The sequence below is a fragment of the Strix aluco genome, chromosome 2 (assembly GCF_031877795.1).
Source record: "Strix aluco isolate bStrAlu1 chromosome 2, bStrAlu1.hap1, whole genome shotgun sequence".
Taxonomy (NCBI): Eukaryota; Metazoa; Chordata; class Aves; order Strigiformes; family Strigidae; genus Strix; species Strix aluco.
In genome coordinates, this window is record NC_133932.1 from 112,161,077 (window position 1) to 112,180,584 (window position 19,508).

A 19,508-nucleotide genomic window follows, 5' to 3' on the forward strand; every position below is an offset into this window, starting at 1 on the left:
GCCAGTGTATTTTCCTCTCTTCCCCTCTTAAAAGTTTGATCATGTGTAATTTCTATGCAATAGTTACTAAGTGTGGCAGCTTTTCAATATTGCTACTCACACAGTCAATGTAACATTTTTTGTTAAAAAAAAAAAAAGAATAGGCCTTTTGCTACAACCGAAAATTTACTATTTCACAGTAAAATATCTATTTGCTTAATAAAGAAATTTTTATGCTAAGGCATGCTGGTTACAACTAGATGCATTCAGGACGACATATTGAGCAAGACCAGCATGTAAGTATTATGAACTGTTTCTATGTTACAACATTCTGTAATAAGCAGGTAATGTGCAATAAAGAATATATTCTATATATAAATTAATATAAATATTATATTTAAATAATAAACAAAGATTATTTTAATGAATTCTCTAGTTAATCTTAAAATCCATTGCTTCTACCTGCGTCACAGGATGGGGGTGGGACAAGGTGCAACTGATTCACTTTTCTGTGTAGATCAAGATCTGTCTTTCCCAAATTCTGGCTTTGGTGTTATTTGCAACATTACATGCTACATATATTCACAGATGTGTGTCTACTGCACTGTCCTGAGCTCTGGTATGTTGGTAGAGTATGCAGATTTCTCTGTATTTCAGAAGTCTGAATGGCAGTCATTGTAGACTAGAGGCATTATGAATGATTGTGAGGGTAGCTGAATGAGAGGTAAAATCATAGTCTCTTGTCATGAACAAAGCAGGTAGAGCACTAAATAAGGGAAGGTCTCTTTCCCTAAAGAATCAGAATCCTGGGATATAGTGGACTAAAGTAAGAATTATAAATCAAAGGAACTACCACAGGAAAGAAAAAACACCTGTATGAAGACATTCTCCAAAAATTCTCAATTATTTTGAATAATACTCCTTTGGGAGAAAAGCTTTGGTGCAACGGGTGTTCACAATGCATCTAGAATAGTTGCTCTTTTGGAAAACTTGACCAAGTGATTCTCCCAGGTGGCTAACAGTATCAATATTTAGAATGAACAGGACATGTAGTGAACTACTTAAGAAAAGCTTCTGAAAGGCAATTTTGCATCAGCAAGTTAGGTAAGGGCAAGAATGTGATCTCTAATGTCCAGCAATTTGAGCTACGTGTCAATTGAAGCTCCCTTGGACCATGAAATACCATACTGAAGTGTTCTGAAATGATGAACCTTTGCACCCACACAGAATCTGAAAGAACTTATGGAAATAAACTTAACTGAGACATGACAGAGGCAAGCTTTGAGTGAAAGCCACAATCAGTGACCTTCATTTTTTCAGTCATGGGTAGATCTTGGGTTGGAAGAAGGTGAGAAAAAAGGGTTCTGTTTTGTCTTATTTTTTTGAAATAAGGAAGTTAAAGAAAGAAATTGTGTTATTCCTAGGGTCCTGCTCTAGGAACCTGCTCCTTTTAACTGCTATTAGTAAAATATACTTTCAGATTCTTAGACAAGGAAGGAAATGACTTTACAGAGGAAGGAGGCATTAACTGTGCTGGGAACACAACCTAAACCTAAAAACATGATATGCCAAAGAAGAATATCCCCAAAGTATTAAATTTAATCTAACTGACATTTTACAATAAGCAGTAAGAAGATACAGGTGTGAAGAAATGTAGTTTAAAGGAAGCCTATGAATCAAGGAAGGTAATTACAACACTGTAGTAGGGTTAGTGCAGTAACTGCTGGAAACATCATTTAGCGTGAAAGCATGTATGCCTTATGAACCTTTTCAATACTCACAAAATATTACATAATAATTTTCACTTCCTGAAACCAATGAAAGCATTATTCCTCTTTGATATCATTTCAGTATGCTGCTGCAAATCCAGGAACTTAATAAATTCATAAAGATGTATGACATTTATTATTAAGAAGTAAAAGGTTACATTACTTTCTTCTGGATGACCAAAAAAACATTTGCAGAAATATTTGTTCAAACAAAATACAGTATTAAGTTTGGAAACTTGTTTGCACAGGTGATATACTTCTCTTGACTGACTAAACATTTTTAGTTTCAAGGCAGGTTTTAACCATCAGCTGTATTCAACAGACTTCCTCTCTCCAAGTAACCTTGACATATATTTGGCTATTCACACTACATATACCATAAAAGATATTTTCAACTGTCACTGCCATTCAAGTGTTAGCTTTCATCAAATGATTTAGAGCAATCATTTTCAGCACAGCAAATTAATATTACTAGAATCTAAATGTTGATTTTTACTTGCTAATTTTAAAAGTTTTTATTTTCAGCGTATATGATATATACTAAAAAACTGAAAGTCTACTTCAGATGATACTGCAAATTTCAAAATTGGAAAAAAAAATGGGAAAAATTGATGGTAGAAATTCAACAGTTTTTAATTGGGGTTAGATTCATTTCCAAGCCTTTCCCACTAAGCAGTTTCTGCAGACTTCTGCAAAGTATCTGCATTTTTTTTCTTGATGAAATAATACTGTACATAGCCATTCCAAGACACAAGTGATTGTTCATACTAGAGATTCAAGTTTATGCATGCACCATTAATTTGTCCGAACTGTCCCCTAAATGTCTCTGGCAAACATGACTAAAAAGCTCAACTTTTACTTCAACAGAACCGTTTTAAACTGTGTAGTTGAACAGAATTGGTTTATTATGCCCTGTGGAATGTTAATCTGCCCTAACTCAGGTTTTAAACGTGAACAGTAAAGAAAGTTATTCCCCTGGTATTCAGTACACCAAATACAAAATTGTTCTAATCTGATTAGGATCCAAAGTCAAATTTGACATACAAACAAGTTTCAGCTATGCTTTAAAGAAACAACTTGCACCTTTCCAAAAGCTGGTGGAAATTAACGTTAGTTAGGATACTTGAAGAAATACTATTCTTCTGCCGAAAACAAATCAAATAGCTCTACATGAACCTAAGAGGAATATCTACATGCATACGTATCTTCCAATTATAACTATCAATTATTTTCTTCTTCCAGTTTTTAAGACCCATTGTTACCTTATATCCAGGTCCTAACTGATGTATTGCAAAAATCTGTGCAGGGTTGAGTGCTTCAGTGAATACATACACTGCTCCAAGCTGGCCACAGAACACTCTATTAGCATCAGCAGTCTCCGAAGAGCCAAGAAAACATTTATCATAGCTCTGTATCAGAAAGAGGCAATGTTAATGAAGTTTAGTCATACAAACTATACAATGAAATAATATTAATGTACAGCTACTGAAGCCAAAAAATAAAGGGAGACTGTAATTAAGAAAATAAATCAATCACTTGTTACTTCAGTACCTGATTCTCTGTAGTTTTTAATATCGTAGCATTGTTTCACAGGTCAGTATTACAATGCTGTTATGACTGGCTGCTAGGATTTGGTTCTTATTAATTTTTCAACATACAACAGAGAAAATTAGAACAGTACATTCAAGTACCAAATAACCTTCACTACTGCCTTCTAGGAAATATGAAAGCCTTGAAGTTCCTTGTAATTATAATCAGAACTCCCACTGCTAACACATGAGAACACGCACCAAAATGCACTCTTCTTCCACTGTTGTGCTAACAGAGCTAAACATCTCTAGCAGAAAAAAACAATTACCAATTTTTCTAGTTTGCAACTGGTGCGCAGTCTTTCTCTAAGATTACAGCCTATAACGATTTGGTTTGACCTTAAACTCCTCTTCTGCCTTTTTCCACATCATAAGAGTTGTTATTTTCCATTCCTCCTTCCATCAACTATCCCTCTGCACAAAGACCTTCTGCAGTTCTCCATCTGTCTAATTCCTATTTCAGTTTTGAAGTATTTTTTGTGGCTTTTTTTTTTTTTTCAATTTAAATTTATTTTTCAATAATTAGCTGAAGTTCTTCTGGTGCTTCTGAGAAAAAAAGGCTTTCAGGTGAAATAAAGTTGAGAACTTAACTTTCTAGAATAAAGATGCAGGGAACTGGAAAACAAGATGCAGCACAAGAGAACAACAGGAAGGGCAAGGATCTTTGCAAGGTTATTCTCTCAGCTTCCTTGAGTCACATGTACTTTATTTAATGGACACGAGGATCAAGCATCACTTTTTGACTTGAATCAGCATCCAGTAGAATCTGCGTTAGGAAGTCTGCTTTTTCATCCTGCTTGGTTGCTGAGTTTTCCCCTAAGAAAAACTTTTTTCGCTAGAGAATGGAGTCAAATACAGTGATTTGCTACAGCAACTGATCCAAGTGGATAAGCTATTAACAAGGAAAAGAGGACTCTGTCTAAAGAGTTCAGGACGAAGTCAAAGATCTGGAGCTCAGCTTTGCAACAGGGTGAGGGAAGAAGTATCCAGAATTGTATCTCTGATTTATTCTGCTTTTGAGCAAATACCTCTTCTAGCTTTTTTCCCTTGGAATTTCTAAATTTTTTTATAATTTTTTTTGGACAAAACTAAAAAAACTACAACAAAATTGATTCACAAAGTTATATTCAGGATGCACAGTGCAAAGACGGGCTATGAGACCACTTTGACTACAGGTAAATCTAATGGTGAAATTTCCTAACAATTTGCTGAGACATACATTCCTGCCTATTACAGGGTATTTTCCTCGATTCTTCTAGTTATCATTAATTGTACAACAGCCATTGTAGCTCTCAATGGATTACAAGTTTTACATATAATTACATTCTAGGTCTGTTAGCCTGTAGTAATTTCCAGTTCTGTCTTTTATCATTCTGACCAGATTATTACACTTTCCCATTTTCTGGTGCTTCACTCTGGATTAAGTGTTTCCTTTAATTTTAACTGGAGGGGAGGGCTAACTCCTGATCTTCTGGTAATTTTTATTCACTTCTGTTCCAGATGCCAAACAATCTATAAACCTTATTTAATTATTTAATAAATATTTATATAATTTAGACATATAATTTATATAATACATATTTGTTTATTTATTTATTTAAAACCAGCACCCAAAATTTATATAATACATATTTGTTTATTTATTTATTTAAAACCAGCACCCAATACTCATAGCTCATTTGGTCTTCCTCTAGCTATCTCACATTTCCAGTTTTAAACCTGATGGACACCAACTGATCCAAGTTTGTTTGCCTATTTCTGTACATGCCTGATAGCATGTCATTAATGACCCAAAGATGAGTGGACTGCCAGATCTGCTTCATTCAGTGCCTTGGTCCAAATCCTCCTATTTTGTTGACATAAAAAAATTAAACTCTTAGGACTTATGGACCTTGTTACTTAAGGACATAACTTTATCCTTAATATTCTTGATGCTTATAAGCGTTCTTTCAAATGCAGACCAAGTGTTATTGATGTCATCAACCTGTTTGCTTTTCATCAGTTGTGTCAACTATTTAAATCCTACAGCTTCCTTATCCTACAACAGAAATGCAAAGTTCTGTGAAAGATGTCAGGACATATTCTGACATCCCCATATTCTACATCTTGAAGAGAAGTTTTATGCTTTCTCTCATGTTACTTCCTACAGATTAGGAATTTTCCCCAGTTAAGAGCTATAATAGCCAAACTCTTCCAATTTAACTTCCATCTCAAAGTGTATTTGATCTCTTCTAAATAATTAACTCCATAAGGCATCTGGAGCTGATCATGACTACTGACCAGCTAGCAATTGCGCACATATGGTTATGTTATAGCCTGTCATGAATTACACTTCATCTTTTTGTCATAATCTTTAGCTACATTTACTCCTTGGAATATAAACTCAATGAATTATTTACCACTTGTATTTTATTTTTTGGGAAAAAATAAAATAAAATAAATTCACAGTCTCTACCAAGACAAACCTATGCTTAAAAAAAAATATAAATTCAACTCAGTCCTTTAATCTTAAACTTAATAATGCAAATTTAATGGATGTTTTATTAATCTAAAAAATATTTAATCATAATGCATTTTGTTCGGTGGTAGCTTTGACACAGTGAGCAACTGAAAAATCTTGTCTTAATTATATTTAAACACTAGATCTCAATTATCTTATAATGTTCTTCTATAAGAAAAGACTGAAAAGAGTAAGATGTACTTAGTCAACAATATGCAACTCCTCTCCCTTTCTCAGTTTTCACTAACTGTTTTCACAACCTGTACTGTTAAATCTATCAGTATAATCTACATGAATAGTTATGCACAATAAATGATGTAAAGGAAGAAGAATGAGTGGCTGACTTGCATAGTTTTTTCTTTTCCCCAAAAACTGTTATGGTAAGGTATTTTCTTGTCATTTTGCAGGAGACTAAAGTTATATACAAGTGGAAGGGTATGAAGGTCAAAGTTAACAAATAAGCTGGATAATTGCTCAAGACTTTTCAAGGGAATACTTTTAACAACTTAACATTCATATGAAACATATACAGTTAAAACAAGAGCTTTTCTTCCTAGCTAATATATAATAGTCCTAAGGAGCCTACATATGCACTCACCTATTTTCCTGTTTTATGCCTTTTACACAGTTGCATTCATACATCTTTCCTGAATTTCTCCTACTTTCTATTCTATTTCCTACTTCTGATAAATTTTTGTTATTACAAAATAGAGAGCTAATGATAACTAGTCTCTTTCATAACTTACTCTATTCTCCAGCAGACAAAGTAAAACCTTTGCAGAGACTTAAAGGACTTACAGTAAACCATCTAAAGCTTGGTAAAACAATTCCACCTTAAGAAAAGACTGTACTTCTGTTACATGATAAAGTAGAAAGGAATACTGTGAAGAACATATGAATAGAAGAAGCAGCTCTTCCTGCTAAGCATTTATCATCAAGGATTACAGATGCCCCCACCACATAACTAGTAACTCAGCCCAGATCCTTTGAGACCTCAGCTGGCTTTTCAATCACATTCTCACCTATCACAAACATGTTTATATTACCAAGGAGAAACCATGCTCTGCAAAAACTGAAAGGTTTGCCTTTTCTTGCAAGTAGAAATGCTACCAACAAAACAAAGAATGGTGATCAGAAGATTTGGCAAGCAGAGCTTTAATTAACATGTAGTATTTAAATTCTCCCTTTCAATCCAACTTTGCCTCTAGAATTTAGCAAAAAACAGTTAATTTCCTTAAGTATAAAAGAGCTTCCTTATCCAGGCCTTATACAGGCAGTCAGAAACAACTGAGAGTTATATTATAAAGAAATAACAAAAGTGTAGCAAGCTGATGAATCAAGTACCTCTGAAAGTCTAGCACAGCTTCAACTGAAGGCAAAGCACAAGAGAATCATTTTGTCTGCCTTTCCCATCCAAAACTTTGGGCCAGAAAGAGTGCCTGTTTTCTGCATCATTAAATACAGACTCTTAAACCTTCCAAAGCAGAAGGTACAAATAAAGAGCACCAAAAAAAATTTTTGAAACTTATACAGATTTCATTAAAACAATTTACATATAAAAATGGATGCATTTCCTGTAAGAATATACTGTTAATTTGAACTCAGTCCAATTAATAGATACAGATGTATTTACAGGTATACATGCGATCTTCTCCAGCTAAAAATGAGTGGTTTCTGTCTGTGGGACAAGCAGATGCAAGATCACTGTGTCATTGCTCTGAGCTGACTAATGTTTTACAACTGTATGTCTCTCAGTATCTTTTAACTGGTTTGGATGGCCAATAAGGGAAGACATCTCTGTGTAAAAGTTTACTAAAGAAAATTGCTGAGTATTTCAGGGATGAAATTTTGTAGCAGTTAATTTGTACTTGCTAACAATATTAATTAAATATTAATACCTTAACAAAATATGCTTGTTACTGGGAGACAGATGTAAGACTTCAGACTTTGCTTAATACTATAAATCTCTTGACATTCCTCCATGCTTTTGCTCTCTAGCTTTTACTTTTTGTCTATCTTATTTGTTTAAAACTGTAAACTCTGCATAGAAGAAATGATCTCTTACTATACTTACACAGTGCTTAAAACAATATGACACTGATCATAGTTCAGGCTACTCATTTCTACTGCAATTAAAAAACCTACTTAAAATTTAATGTTCAATAACACAAAGAGCATAGAAATGTTTTCACCATTAACAAATATCTCCGCTTGAATCCAACATAGAACTTGATGTGATACAAAAATGAGTACTTCTGTATGCACTGGCAGTATGCATAGTCATTTGGCAGAATAAATCAGTTTTTCTTAAGGCCTTTTCTCAAGCTAAATGTGTAAAACCTGTAACTCTATCATATTTTCTTATGGAAAAAGCTAAGTATTAATCCATTGTTATCAGTGTCCTCTATACAGTATCACATATTAAAAATATTAGTTATAACAGTCTCTCCAAACAAAATATCTGAAAATTTCATTAAAATAGCTATGCAAAATACAGCAAAAAAATTCCCCAATATTCTAAAAAATACTATTATAAAAAATTAATAATGTTACACTTCATTGAGTACATAACTAAGGAAGATAGATAAAAGGAGAAAGTTAAAAGAAAATTTGCAAAGATCTAGAGAAAACAAATGTACTTTTTTTTCTTTTTCAATTTACTTTAAAGTGAAAAGCTATGAGAAAGGAAAAAATAAAATCTTACATCATTTGTGTTAACATGCCAGGCCATGTCACCATAGGATACCAGTTGACCATTCACGTAACATCGTATTTCACTGTTTCTCCATCGATTATAGATGTGTACAATGCTTATCATGTACCACTGGAAAGACATGGAAAATCAGTACATAGTGGCAGGTTTCGTGCTATAAAACGTAAAGTTAATGAAGAACATTAAAAATAAGTGACCAGTCTCATAAAGTTGTACAAACAGAATCCTTGCAAACTCATGAAATTAAAAGTCAAGTCAATGGAACTTCAAGTCCAGTCAGCAGAACTGTGCCTAGATGTAATGATACACCTACCTGCATCCCCTTTATGGGATTAGAGCCAAAAATGCTTACATACAATTAAAAAGTTGAATACACATCCATTCCTGAAAGTGTAATTTAATTTAAACACTATATGCTGTAACACAAAAGAACACATAACTGAGTTCTGATGGGAAATCCAGTTCTATGTGCACTTACCTTAACAAATTTGTATCATGTATCTCTGCCTTTTCATCATAGCTCTCTGTCAGAAATTATTAAATAAAAGGAAAAATTTCACAACAGCAAATTTTACAGCCCAGTTTACAGTCCTGATTGCTTCATATAATTTTCTTTACCATTCCACCAATTTTTGGACAACTGTAATATCATTAAAAATGCATTTATAATCAAACAGAGAAAGCATCACAGTAAAATGCTTCCAAGTACACTATAGTGATCTTTCAAATAATCTGTTCAACAGGAATCATTATGTATATGATGAGTAAGTTCAAGAAGAAAACCTTAAGCTTCCTTTAAAACCAAACCTTTAAACTCATTTAAGACTAGGAATGGAAATTTAATCTTTAAGATCTACAAATCAACTCTTACTTAACTATAACGGGTGTCTGTATTATTTCAAATTATATACAAACCAGATGAAAATGGATATACTGGAGAAAGTCCAGAAAGGGCCACAAAGATGATCAAGTGATTGAAGCCTCTGACACACGAGGAGAGGCTGATATGGGTCTGTTTAGCCTGGAGAAGGGAAGGCTCAGGGGGGAATCTTATCCATGTGTATAAATACTTGATGGGCAGGGGATAAAGAAGATGGAGCCAGAGACTTCTCACTAGTATCCAGTGACAGGACAAGATGCAATAGGCAGAAATTGAAACAGCCGAAACTCCATTTAAACATACATAGGAAGGGTGGTAGTAAGCAGGAAGGACTGTGAAAACACCAGCACAGGTTGCTCAGAGAAACTGTGGAGTTTCCTTGCTTGGAGATATTCAAAACTTGACGGGACAACATCCAGAGCAACCTGGTCTAGGTGTTCCTTCTTTGAACAAGGGGTGAGACTAGACTGTCTCAACATGTCCATTTCCAATCTTACTGATTCTGTGAAAAAGTCAGAGCATCTGCCTTGAAAACACCACTTCATATTTTAATAATTTGGAATAGTAATTTACAATTTACTTGTCTTCCCTTTCTTGGTATTTGTTTCAATGACTATCTTTTGATTTCTATGTTCAGCTAAGTCTCTTTTTTTTCAAAGTAGAGAACTGTATCCCTCAGGGCATTATTTTAATAAGTCACTTGGTGACTCTCCCTGAGCTGAGGTAAGTAGATACAGTGCCTACTAATACAAAAATCTTCCTCTCTGTATCAGAGAAAATAAACGTAAAAAATTTTCACATTGATTTTGAAATCAGACAGAGCACAGAATTACAAATTAAAAAAGCATGCAGCAAAATATATTTTGCCTCCTGCTCTTGAATTAGCTAAATTTACATTTTAAACTGTAATTTCTTTTTAGCCAGGGAAATATTGAAGTATTAAAAAATGGTTTACTCTTTGTGTCATATTTGTCACTAGTATCAATCTAGATCAAATGAGTAACACAGGTTTTCAAAGCTAGTTCCTAAAATAGAGGATGACAAACTCCACTGAGTTAAGTCCATAATGCATTCTTATCAACAGGAAAATAAAGGTCTTTCTGACATTCCTGCTTGCTCACTTGATTCAAATCCTGTCATCCCTGTATTTTAACGATATAAATTCTCTTATTGCATGACAACATAATTTCTTTCAGGCTTTCAGAGGAGTATAATGCCTAAAGTTCTTGGGGAATCCACACAGAATGTATCAACTGGCTCACAAACCTCCTATGCAGAGTTAAGAATCCTTCAAATAATTTGACAGAAGTGGGGGAAGAGACTTCCAGTGCAATATTATATTGCTTTGTGCCTGATATGTTTATCTATGTGTTTTCTAATTCTTTCAATTTTTCTAGCTTCTACAGCATTTTAATGGTTAAGAAATCATGCCTGATAATATGTAATTCTAAATATCAGCAAAGCCTTTTTCTACAATTTGTATAAATTTCCATCACCCATTTGTTTGAGAAAATAGATTATATACCACAATTAAAAGTTTGGCAAATTTCATATTCAAAATTCATTGGAACTTGGGGGTGCCTGCTGTAAATTCCTGGCAATTAATAACTCTCTCTTATATTGATTTCTATACCTCTTCTACTGACATTTCAATTTGAGGCACTTCCTCTGACTCATCCACATTGACTTGTCTTGTAGTAAACAATGATGTAATTAATTCATTTAGCTTTTTTGTTATGATACTATATTCTTCAAGGGCTCCTATTAAGCCTTAGTCATCTAATCACCCCTTTGGACTGGAAAAAAAAATTGAATTGTCATAATTTTACATATAATTTGCTACAACTTACACTTTTCTAAGTATTCTTCATTTTGATACAACTTCCACTTTCTGAGCAACTTCTTTTTACTTACAAAGGCCTCTACTTTGCTATTTTCTGTGCTAAGGTACATTGTGATTTTCTGGAGTAATGGTATATTTGCTGCCAGCCTTTTCATATCTGCATTTAAGCAATTTCTCTAGCACTATCAAACACCTCTACTTTAACTGCTCCTCTACTTTTTTTTTTTTCCTAAGGAGTGAAGGCAGTTTTTTGCAGTTCCTTTAAATATAAAAATAGCAAATCCTGCATATGCAAGCATATTCTGCATTTTTCAAGACAAAATCAAGCAAAATCAATGTGTGAGCTCTCTAAAAAAAAAAAAAAAAAGGAAATAAATCCAAATGCTTCTAGCATTTAAAAGTTTGAACTCTCATCCCAACAAGATGCCACACAGTTTATAGCAAAGTAATGCAAAGTATTAGTATGCTTTCTGATCTTCCCCAGTTCATCACAGATGCTATAACCATCCTTATCATGTGGCTAATAATTTAATCTGAATAGTATGGTTTTCCTACTTATTTACTGATTTTCAGTGCGCAGAAGCTCTGTTATTTATTGTTACAATTAATTACTTACAATTAATTAATTACAATTATTTATTTGATTAGGTTAAGTCTTTAATATAGGGCATCACTTGTCTATTGGTAAGACTCACGTCACTGTCACTCATAACTACAATTTCAAATGAGTGCCCACTGATGGTCAAGTCAACAAAGCTTCTGACACTTCTATCAGGCCAATGACTTAATTTAAAATAGACATTCCAGTTTCTCTTTTTTTAGATATGTAGAAGCAAGCATACATGTATGTGTCAATTTCCTATTACCTATGTCTCATTTATGTAGATGTTCTTTGCTGATGTTGTACAGGCATTTTTGTTGATTTCTCTCCTATTCTCTATCTGAGGACATGGTTTTCAGGACTTTACTACTACACAATGAACCAAACCAAGGTGTATAATCTCACACAATTTTTCTTCAACTTTTATTTGAAAAATCCCCCTCCCTTTTTTTTAATTTTCAAAGTCAGTAATACAATTTTCTTTTAAGTTCATTCTACAGTCTCCTCCGCTATATCATTTTCTCAAAAATGGACCAAGACCATGTCTCTCTGTCATAACAAGAGCTTCCTTAGGTAGTACTCAAAGACACTTCAGATAACAGCCTGTTAATTTTTTCTACTGCTGAAATCTTTCAAGCTTAATCCCCCACTGCTGAGTAAGGCATATTCCTACTCCATAGCACAGTAAAATCAGAGAGATGAGGCATCACACACTAAGTATTTCCAAAATGTGGAATTTAATTCAGTCTATACTGCAATTAATAAAGGTGTTCAGGATTAGAAACAACAAAAAAAAGCTGTTTGCTCTCTTGACTACAGTGCTTTCCTGTTCATACTTTTTCCAAGGATTCATGCTGAGGCTGGAACTCAAGGGAGAGAAAATTACTGGGGGTTACTAAAACACAAAAATTTCACTTTGGAGTCCCAAAAAGCAGTATAGACATATTAAACACAACACTGCCAAAATTAGTTTAGCTTAGTTGAGAGGGCAGTCTATTATACTACACCCACATTTTCTATTTGGTGATATGATGGTGAAATTTCTCCGTGTATTTTTATAACTAACTTGTTTTTATAATGTTGTTAAAATACATGAATTAAAACCTAAACTAATCACTTAACATGTCTTAAAGTTTTAAATTAAGATTACATATTATTCTGTGTATGGTGTCATATGACATAGTTAACAGTGGGAAGAAGTGAACATCTTTCTGATCTGCCTACATAAAGCTTTTGACCAGGTGGCTTGAATACGTAATTTTACTGTGATTCAACTAAAATTTTTTAAAAAATATTATTCAAAAGTTTAATGAGGATGATTCTGGCAAAAACTTTGCTGAAATGTCTATGCCTGTAAGCAAATGGCTAGAATATAGTATATCTGATGACAAAAATCACACTTCTCAAGTTAGTATTTAGAGAGTAAGCTGCTTCGTAAATGGGTACAAATTTTTTAATACGTATCTACACATTCAATGCTTACACAATGGAACCAATGTAATTAGGACCTAAATAACATGAAGAAAATAAATCTACATGTTAAACAGGATATGTTTTGATTTGTTGGAGCTAGGAATTGTATTTGACAGGTTTTCTTTCCTCCATTAAGTGTTATGTACCTTCCCACATACGTATATACACACAGATTATTAATGGACAAATATCATATGAAACCACTTGCAAATATATTCTAGAAGATTTATTTCAAATACTTTCTAAATCTGACATACAACCCAAAGTGTATGAAGCACGATCTTTGAGAAATATAAAACTGGCATGGAAGTTATATTTGGACGTACTTCAACAGATCAGTAGATTATGATTTGAAACTGATATTCATATAATGAACTATCCATGTACTAGTATTTCAGAATTAACTATTTTAAGTAGAATAGCAAGCGCTAAAATTCTCCAGGGATGGCATGAAGGAAACTAGTCATTCATAATAAAAATTATCAAAAGAACATCTTGCTAAAAAATGAAAGACTGCTTCTTCATCAACAACTAAAGAAATGATTAGCTAAATCCCAAAAGTTAGTTATCAATAACATTATCCAAAAGTTAACAATTCCATTTGTTCCTAAACTGAGTGTTTATCAGTAGCATCAGATGTGCTACTTTAAAAGAAAACTGAACTGTCATCAAAACTCTTTTCTGACTATGAAATAAAATAAAATTTGCAAAACAGAATTGATTCATTTCAGTACACTCAGCAGATATATATTTATAAGGCTTTATACATCCCTGAGTAATATGTTAGAAAAAGACATTACTATGTTTTAAAAAAACACAAACGATCTCAAAACTACATGACAGAATTAGAATCAGTGATTTTGAATCACAAATACATACCAAGAATAATAGTAGAACATAAAGCTGATGAGCAAACAATGGCATTCTCTCCCTAAGAGATTGGTTTCTCAAAACAAAACAAGCACTGAAATTCAATATACAAATTCTAATGCCATAAAAAAAGAAATGAGCTTCACAGCAAAATATATACAAGGCTGCTATCAACAATAAACACATAATGCTCACTGTACAGAAAAGTCAATGTTTCAGTCAGCTAAGTGAAATATTGAAGCTGCAGAATCATCGTTCTCATAGGACTACTAGGCATACAGTAGAAATGAACACTAATATGATCTAGAGAAATAATCAAGATTTACTATGAAAAATGAGAAGTCCCAAAACATCACTGACATAGAAGAAAGTTTAGAGCCTTATATTCCTCAGCAACAGATAACAAAACTCTAGCATTACCAGAAAAATTGTTCCAGACATTGGCACCAAAGTTACCAAGTACAGAATGTTCAGAAATAGAATGATGACCTTTTAAAAATAAAATACATCCATTTTACAAATACCCCAAATTCTTCCCTATCTGAAGCTAATTAAGTGGTATTTTTTAAATTAAGTTGATTTTACAGAAGTGATTCTTTATAAATTATTACATTTTCTTGAATTGATTCTGGTCTGTAACTGACATAAAACTTTGCATGACCATCAGAGAAGCTACTTATAAATAAGAAATTGCTAGTAACACTATGGCACTAAAGAAATTTTAGCTCTTCTTCCCAGAAGCACTTTGTCACATTTTCAATGTTACTCTTTACTGTAAATACCACTTTGCTTACCTTGCGTGGCTGAAAGTCATACTTCACACAGTGCTGGAAACCTTTGCCTTTTGACTTCAGTGATGTAACTATTAAGCAGTTGCCAACAAAATGAGCAGAATACCCAACACCTTTGCTAGTGCGGAAACTGAAAAGAAAGAATTATTAATGAAATTTCAAAAAGAGGAATTACTGCATAATAAAAAGGTCCAAATATTACTTTAAATTGCCATGAGAAAAAAAAAAAATAGTACCTGTAACTTAATTTCCTTTATATCTTCTCTCCCCACCATTTCTTTGGGGGAGTTACTAACCTTCATCACTTACTTGATTTCAGGCTACATTCTAAAAATCAGTACTTTCTTTTTGTTTACAAAAATTCAAGATGGTAAATACTGTATCTATCAGGTTTTTCCCTCAGTTTCCTAAATCATCATCATTTAAAATAAGACATCTGATTGGCTGAATGGCCGGGCCCAAAGAGTTGTGGTGAACAGAGTTAAATCCAGATGGTGGCCGGTCACGAGTCCCCAGGACTTGGTTTTGGGGCCACTCCTGTTTAACATCTTTATTGATGATCTAGACGAGGGGATCGAGTGCACCCTCAGTAAGTTTGCAGATGACACCAAGTTGGGTGGGAGTGTTGATCTGCTCGAGGGTAGGGAGGCTCTGCAGAGAGACCTGGACAGGCTGGAGCGATGGGCTAAGGCCAACTGTAGGAGTTTCAATAAGTCCAAATGCCGGGTGTTTCACTTGGGCCACAACAACCCCCAGCAGCGCTACAGGCTTGGGGAGGAGTGGCTGGAGAGCTGCCAGTCAGAGAGGGACCTGGGGGTGTTGATTGACAGCTGGCTGAACATGAGCCAGCAGTGTGCCCAGGTGGCCAAGAAGGCCAATGGTATCCTGGCTTGTATCAGAAATAGCGTGGCCAGCAGGGACAGGGAAGTGATCTTACCCCTGTACTCGGCACTGGTGAGGCCGCACCTCGATTACTGTGTTCAGTTTTGGGCCCCTCACTACAAAAAGGACATTGAATTACTCGAGCGTGTCCAAAGAATGGCAATGAAGCTGATGAAGGGTCTGGAGCACATGTCGTATGAGGAGCGGCTGAGGGAACTGGGGTTGTTTAGTCTGGAGAAGAGGAGGCTGAGGGGAGACCTCATCGCCCTCTACAACTACCTGAAAGGAGGTTGCAGAGAGCTGGGGATGAGTCTCTTTAACCAAGTAACAAGTGATAGGACAAGAGGCAATGGCCTCAAGTTGCACCAGGGAAGATTTAGACTAGATAGTAGGAAGCATTTCTTTACAGAACGGGTTGTTAGGCGTTGGAATGGGCTGCCCAGGGAGGTGGTGGAGTCCCCATCCCTGGAGGTGTTTAAGAGTTGGGTTGACATAGCGCTGAGGGATATGGTATAGTTGAGAATGGTCAGTGCTAGGTTAATGGTTGAACTAGATGATCTTCAAGGTCTTTTCCAACTGAGATGATTCTGTGATTCTGTGGTTTAAGTTGTAAAGAAAATCCACCACAGAACAGATGTGAAATGACTTGCAATTTTATGGGGTTTGTAGAACAATGTGGCCAGTATAACATAGATATTTGGATTCAAGGTAATTACTATGCACAATAATTATTTCTTTTTCAAGACTTACGATTTAGTTAAGCTAATGATTTATTAAATTTAGTCCTCTGAATTGTGGATTTATTTTCATTTGTCAAATTGATAAAGGACTACAATTTTAACAAAATAAGTTTACTAAGTGTTTCCAGCTTTCTTGTGAAAAATATCATAAAGACAGATAATGCAGAAAGATCACACATTTCTCTACTTATATTTGAAATCAAAACCACTGTGAAGAGAAATTCTGGACTTCTTAAAAAACATTTTGCAAGGTATCTTGTGGAAATTCATGAATGACATTACACACAGCATTTTTAAAAATGTACGTCTATATCTACAGCTATGTCATTTCCTTCTGAAAAGCTAAGTACACTAAAGAGAAGTCTGGTGTCATTAATATGGAGCACACTTTATACAGTTTTTAGTTGGGTTTTGTGTTTGTTTGTTTTTTTTTTTTCATTTAAACCCATTACCAATCAGGTTATAAAAATAACCGGTTGCTGAAATACAAGGTCTAAATGGTGAACATCCATAAATTCTGAAATGAAGCTTTGCAAGTATAAGAAAAAAAAGACTACTAAATTTGAATGTTTGTATATTCTCCTGTAGCCCACTAATTAACACTTGTTCATATCTTTAATGTAGGCAACTTCTAAAATAATTTTATATTATTACAATAATGACGATTTAAATGGTTTCACTGTAACATTTTCATCAAACACTTTTACTAGGTTTTTCAGAGTAACATTAAGAGGTGAAAGACACATGCAAATACTAAATTCAGATTTTATCTTACGTAATAGCTGCTGAAATTCTACATTTTTCATCTACCCTACTACACAAATACAATCTTGATTTTAATATGCAGAAAAATTGCATAGTTATAGATCTAATTCCATCTTCAGAAACTTAAAGTTAAATCTGCATGCGTACATTACTGAAGGAGAGAATCAGATTTTCCTCTTTCCTCACTGTCAAGAATATAGCTGACAAACCACAACCTTCTGAAAAAAATAAACACCTTACAAGACAGGTGCTGTGACTATACCCTGAGGTGGCCAGAGAGTAGATGTTCTTTTCCTATGAGGGAATTTTTAAAGGAGGTCAAAAGGAATAATTCAAATTCTAGAAATACTTATATTAAATGTGAAAAACAGAGTGATCAGGCTAAACAGAACAGGGGTAATAACATTTATAGACAACTCTCCACCCTAATGTGTCCTTGCACAGAGGCCCTTACTTCCAGTCTTGATTTCAGTCATGTCATGAGTTGCAGCATACTGTGCCTCATGACCTCTGATCATTACGGTGGTTCTGTTAGCACTGAGTCTAATGTCTTGGTTTGCTCTTTTGCTTTAGCAACTTAAGGTGCTGCAGAAGCTACATTTTTCCAAAGTCAGGCTGTGGTTTACTCAGTCTTCTATCTGTCTCTATCTGTACACAATTTTCTCTCCCCTCACGCTGCTGTGTTAGAAAGGAGCATTATTCGTTGTCACAGCCTTTTGTACAGTCTTCTACACAACTCTCCTTGCAAATAAAGGGCACTCTTTTTAATAAACCTAAAAAATCTTCTGTAAATAAACCTAAGATATAATCTACGAATGAGAAGAATTACATACTGTCCATCACCAGTGACCTCAACAGTGAAGACAACTTTTAACACTGCCATTCCCCTGAGTCTTTTGAAGACTATTTTTAACACGGATCATTTCAATAATCTGGTTTCCTCAATGACCCCACAGGCAGCTATACCCCATAACAAAAGGAACACCGAACAGCCTCATCAAAGAATATTACTCATATACATATTTAACTTGCATTACCCACATACACAAATAACCTGCACGACCACAGTACCGAATTTTGTACAATAAGGTTACAAACCTTAAAATACAGCTTTTACAATAAAAACAACTGAATGTGTTGTGGGCTAGTTTGAGACTTTGATTTACCTCCTTGGAGCTTTATAACATTCAAAGAAATTTTCACCAGGTAGTTGCATCTCTTACAATGCCAACTTTGTTTCTTAGCAACATAAGTCATCTCTACAAGCTAAAATGGTTTTGGCTAAGAGAATCCTATTCTGGAGGATATTGAAAAAAATACACAGATTCACTACATTCTGCCATATGGTGTAACAGTATTTGATGAGATATCAAATAATTTTTTTTTTAAAATTACCAACAGTCAATCATTGTAAATGCCATCACATTTTTACACCACATTTTTACCTAATAAAACATTATTAAAATTGTGTAAAATGCATCCTACTACTTTGAACAGGAACTAGCAAGCATTTTGGTATATACTGAGAACACTGCAAAAAAAACCCCACAACCCCAAACAAACAACAAAACAATGGCTCTTGAAGAAATATCTACACCTTAAAAATTTTTCCCTTTCCTAAGCCCCCAGTTACTGGGCTGATTTGGTCACCATTATGGTCAAACCAGACTGTTCCTGAAATTTTAAACACCAAATTGCCCTTACGTGTGTAACTTCCTGGACTTCAGCATGCGAAGACAATTAAGCAATGAAATAATGAAAAAATAGCTCATTTCTTAGCAGGACTCTTCATCTTGGAATAGAATGAATGAATTTGTAAACAAGAAGCTCAGCCAAGATTTTACCCTTTTTTTCCCAAATGAATTAGCATTCTAATACAACACTAGGAGAGAAACTGAGAACTCAAATATGTTCTCCGTTTACCTGAACATTATAATATACAGATTATGTTAATCTTCACATTTTATTTCTTGCCAAAGGTAAATTAAGCTAGGACTGGTCTCTAGGATACTGCATAGAAAGATGAAATGCACACAGACAACAGGAGCAGTACTGTCAATACCCATATGGTTTTATGAGCCTTTAACTACCTCCTATAGCAGCTGGTATACAA

At 34.3% G+C, this 19,508-nt stretch overlaps 1 protein-coding gene across 9 annotated transcripts in view; it reads right to left on the minus strand.

Annotated features, from left to right (window-relative positions):
- The window catches only part of NBEA (neurobeachin), a 514,689-nt gene that overhangs the window by 386,853 nt on the left and 108,328 nt on the right, over nucleotides 1-19,508 (minus strand). For all 9 annotated transcript variants that reach the window (XM_074815844.1, XM_074815841.1, XM_074815846.1 and 6 more), the window contains exons 6-8: nucleotides 15,012-15,138; nucleotides 8,542-8,661; nucleotides 3,011-3,157 (exon numbers count right to left, since the gene is read on the minus strand). In XM_074815844.1, the coding sequence (XP_074671945.1) occupies nucleotides 3,011-3,157; nucleotides 8,542-8,661; nucleotides 15,012-15,138 (394 nt within the window). The remainder of the gene's footprint in view (nucleotides 1-3,010; nucleotides 3,158-8,541; nucleotides 8,662-15,011; nucleotides 15,139-19,508) is intronic.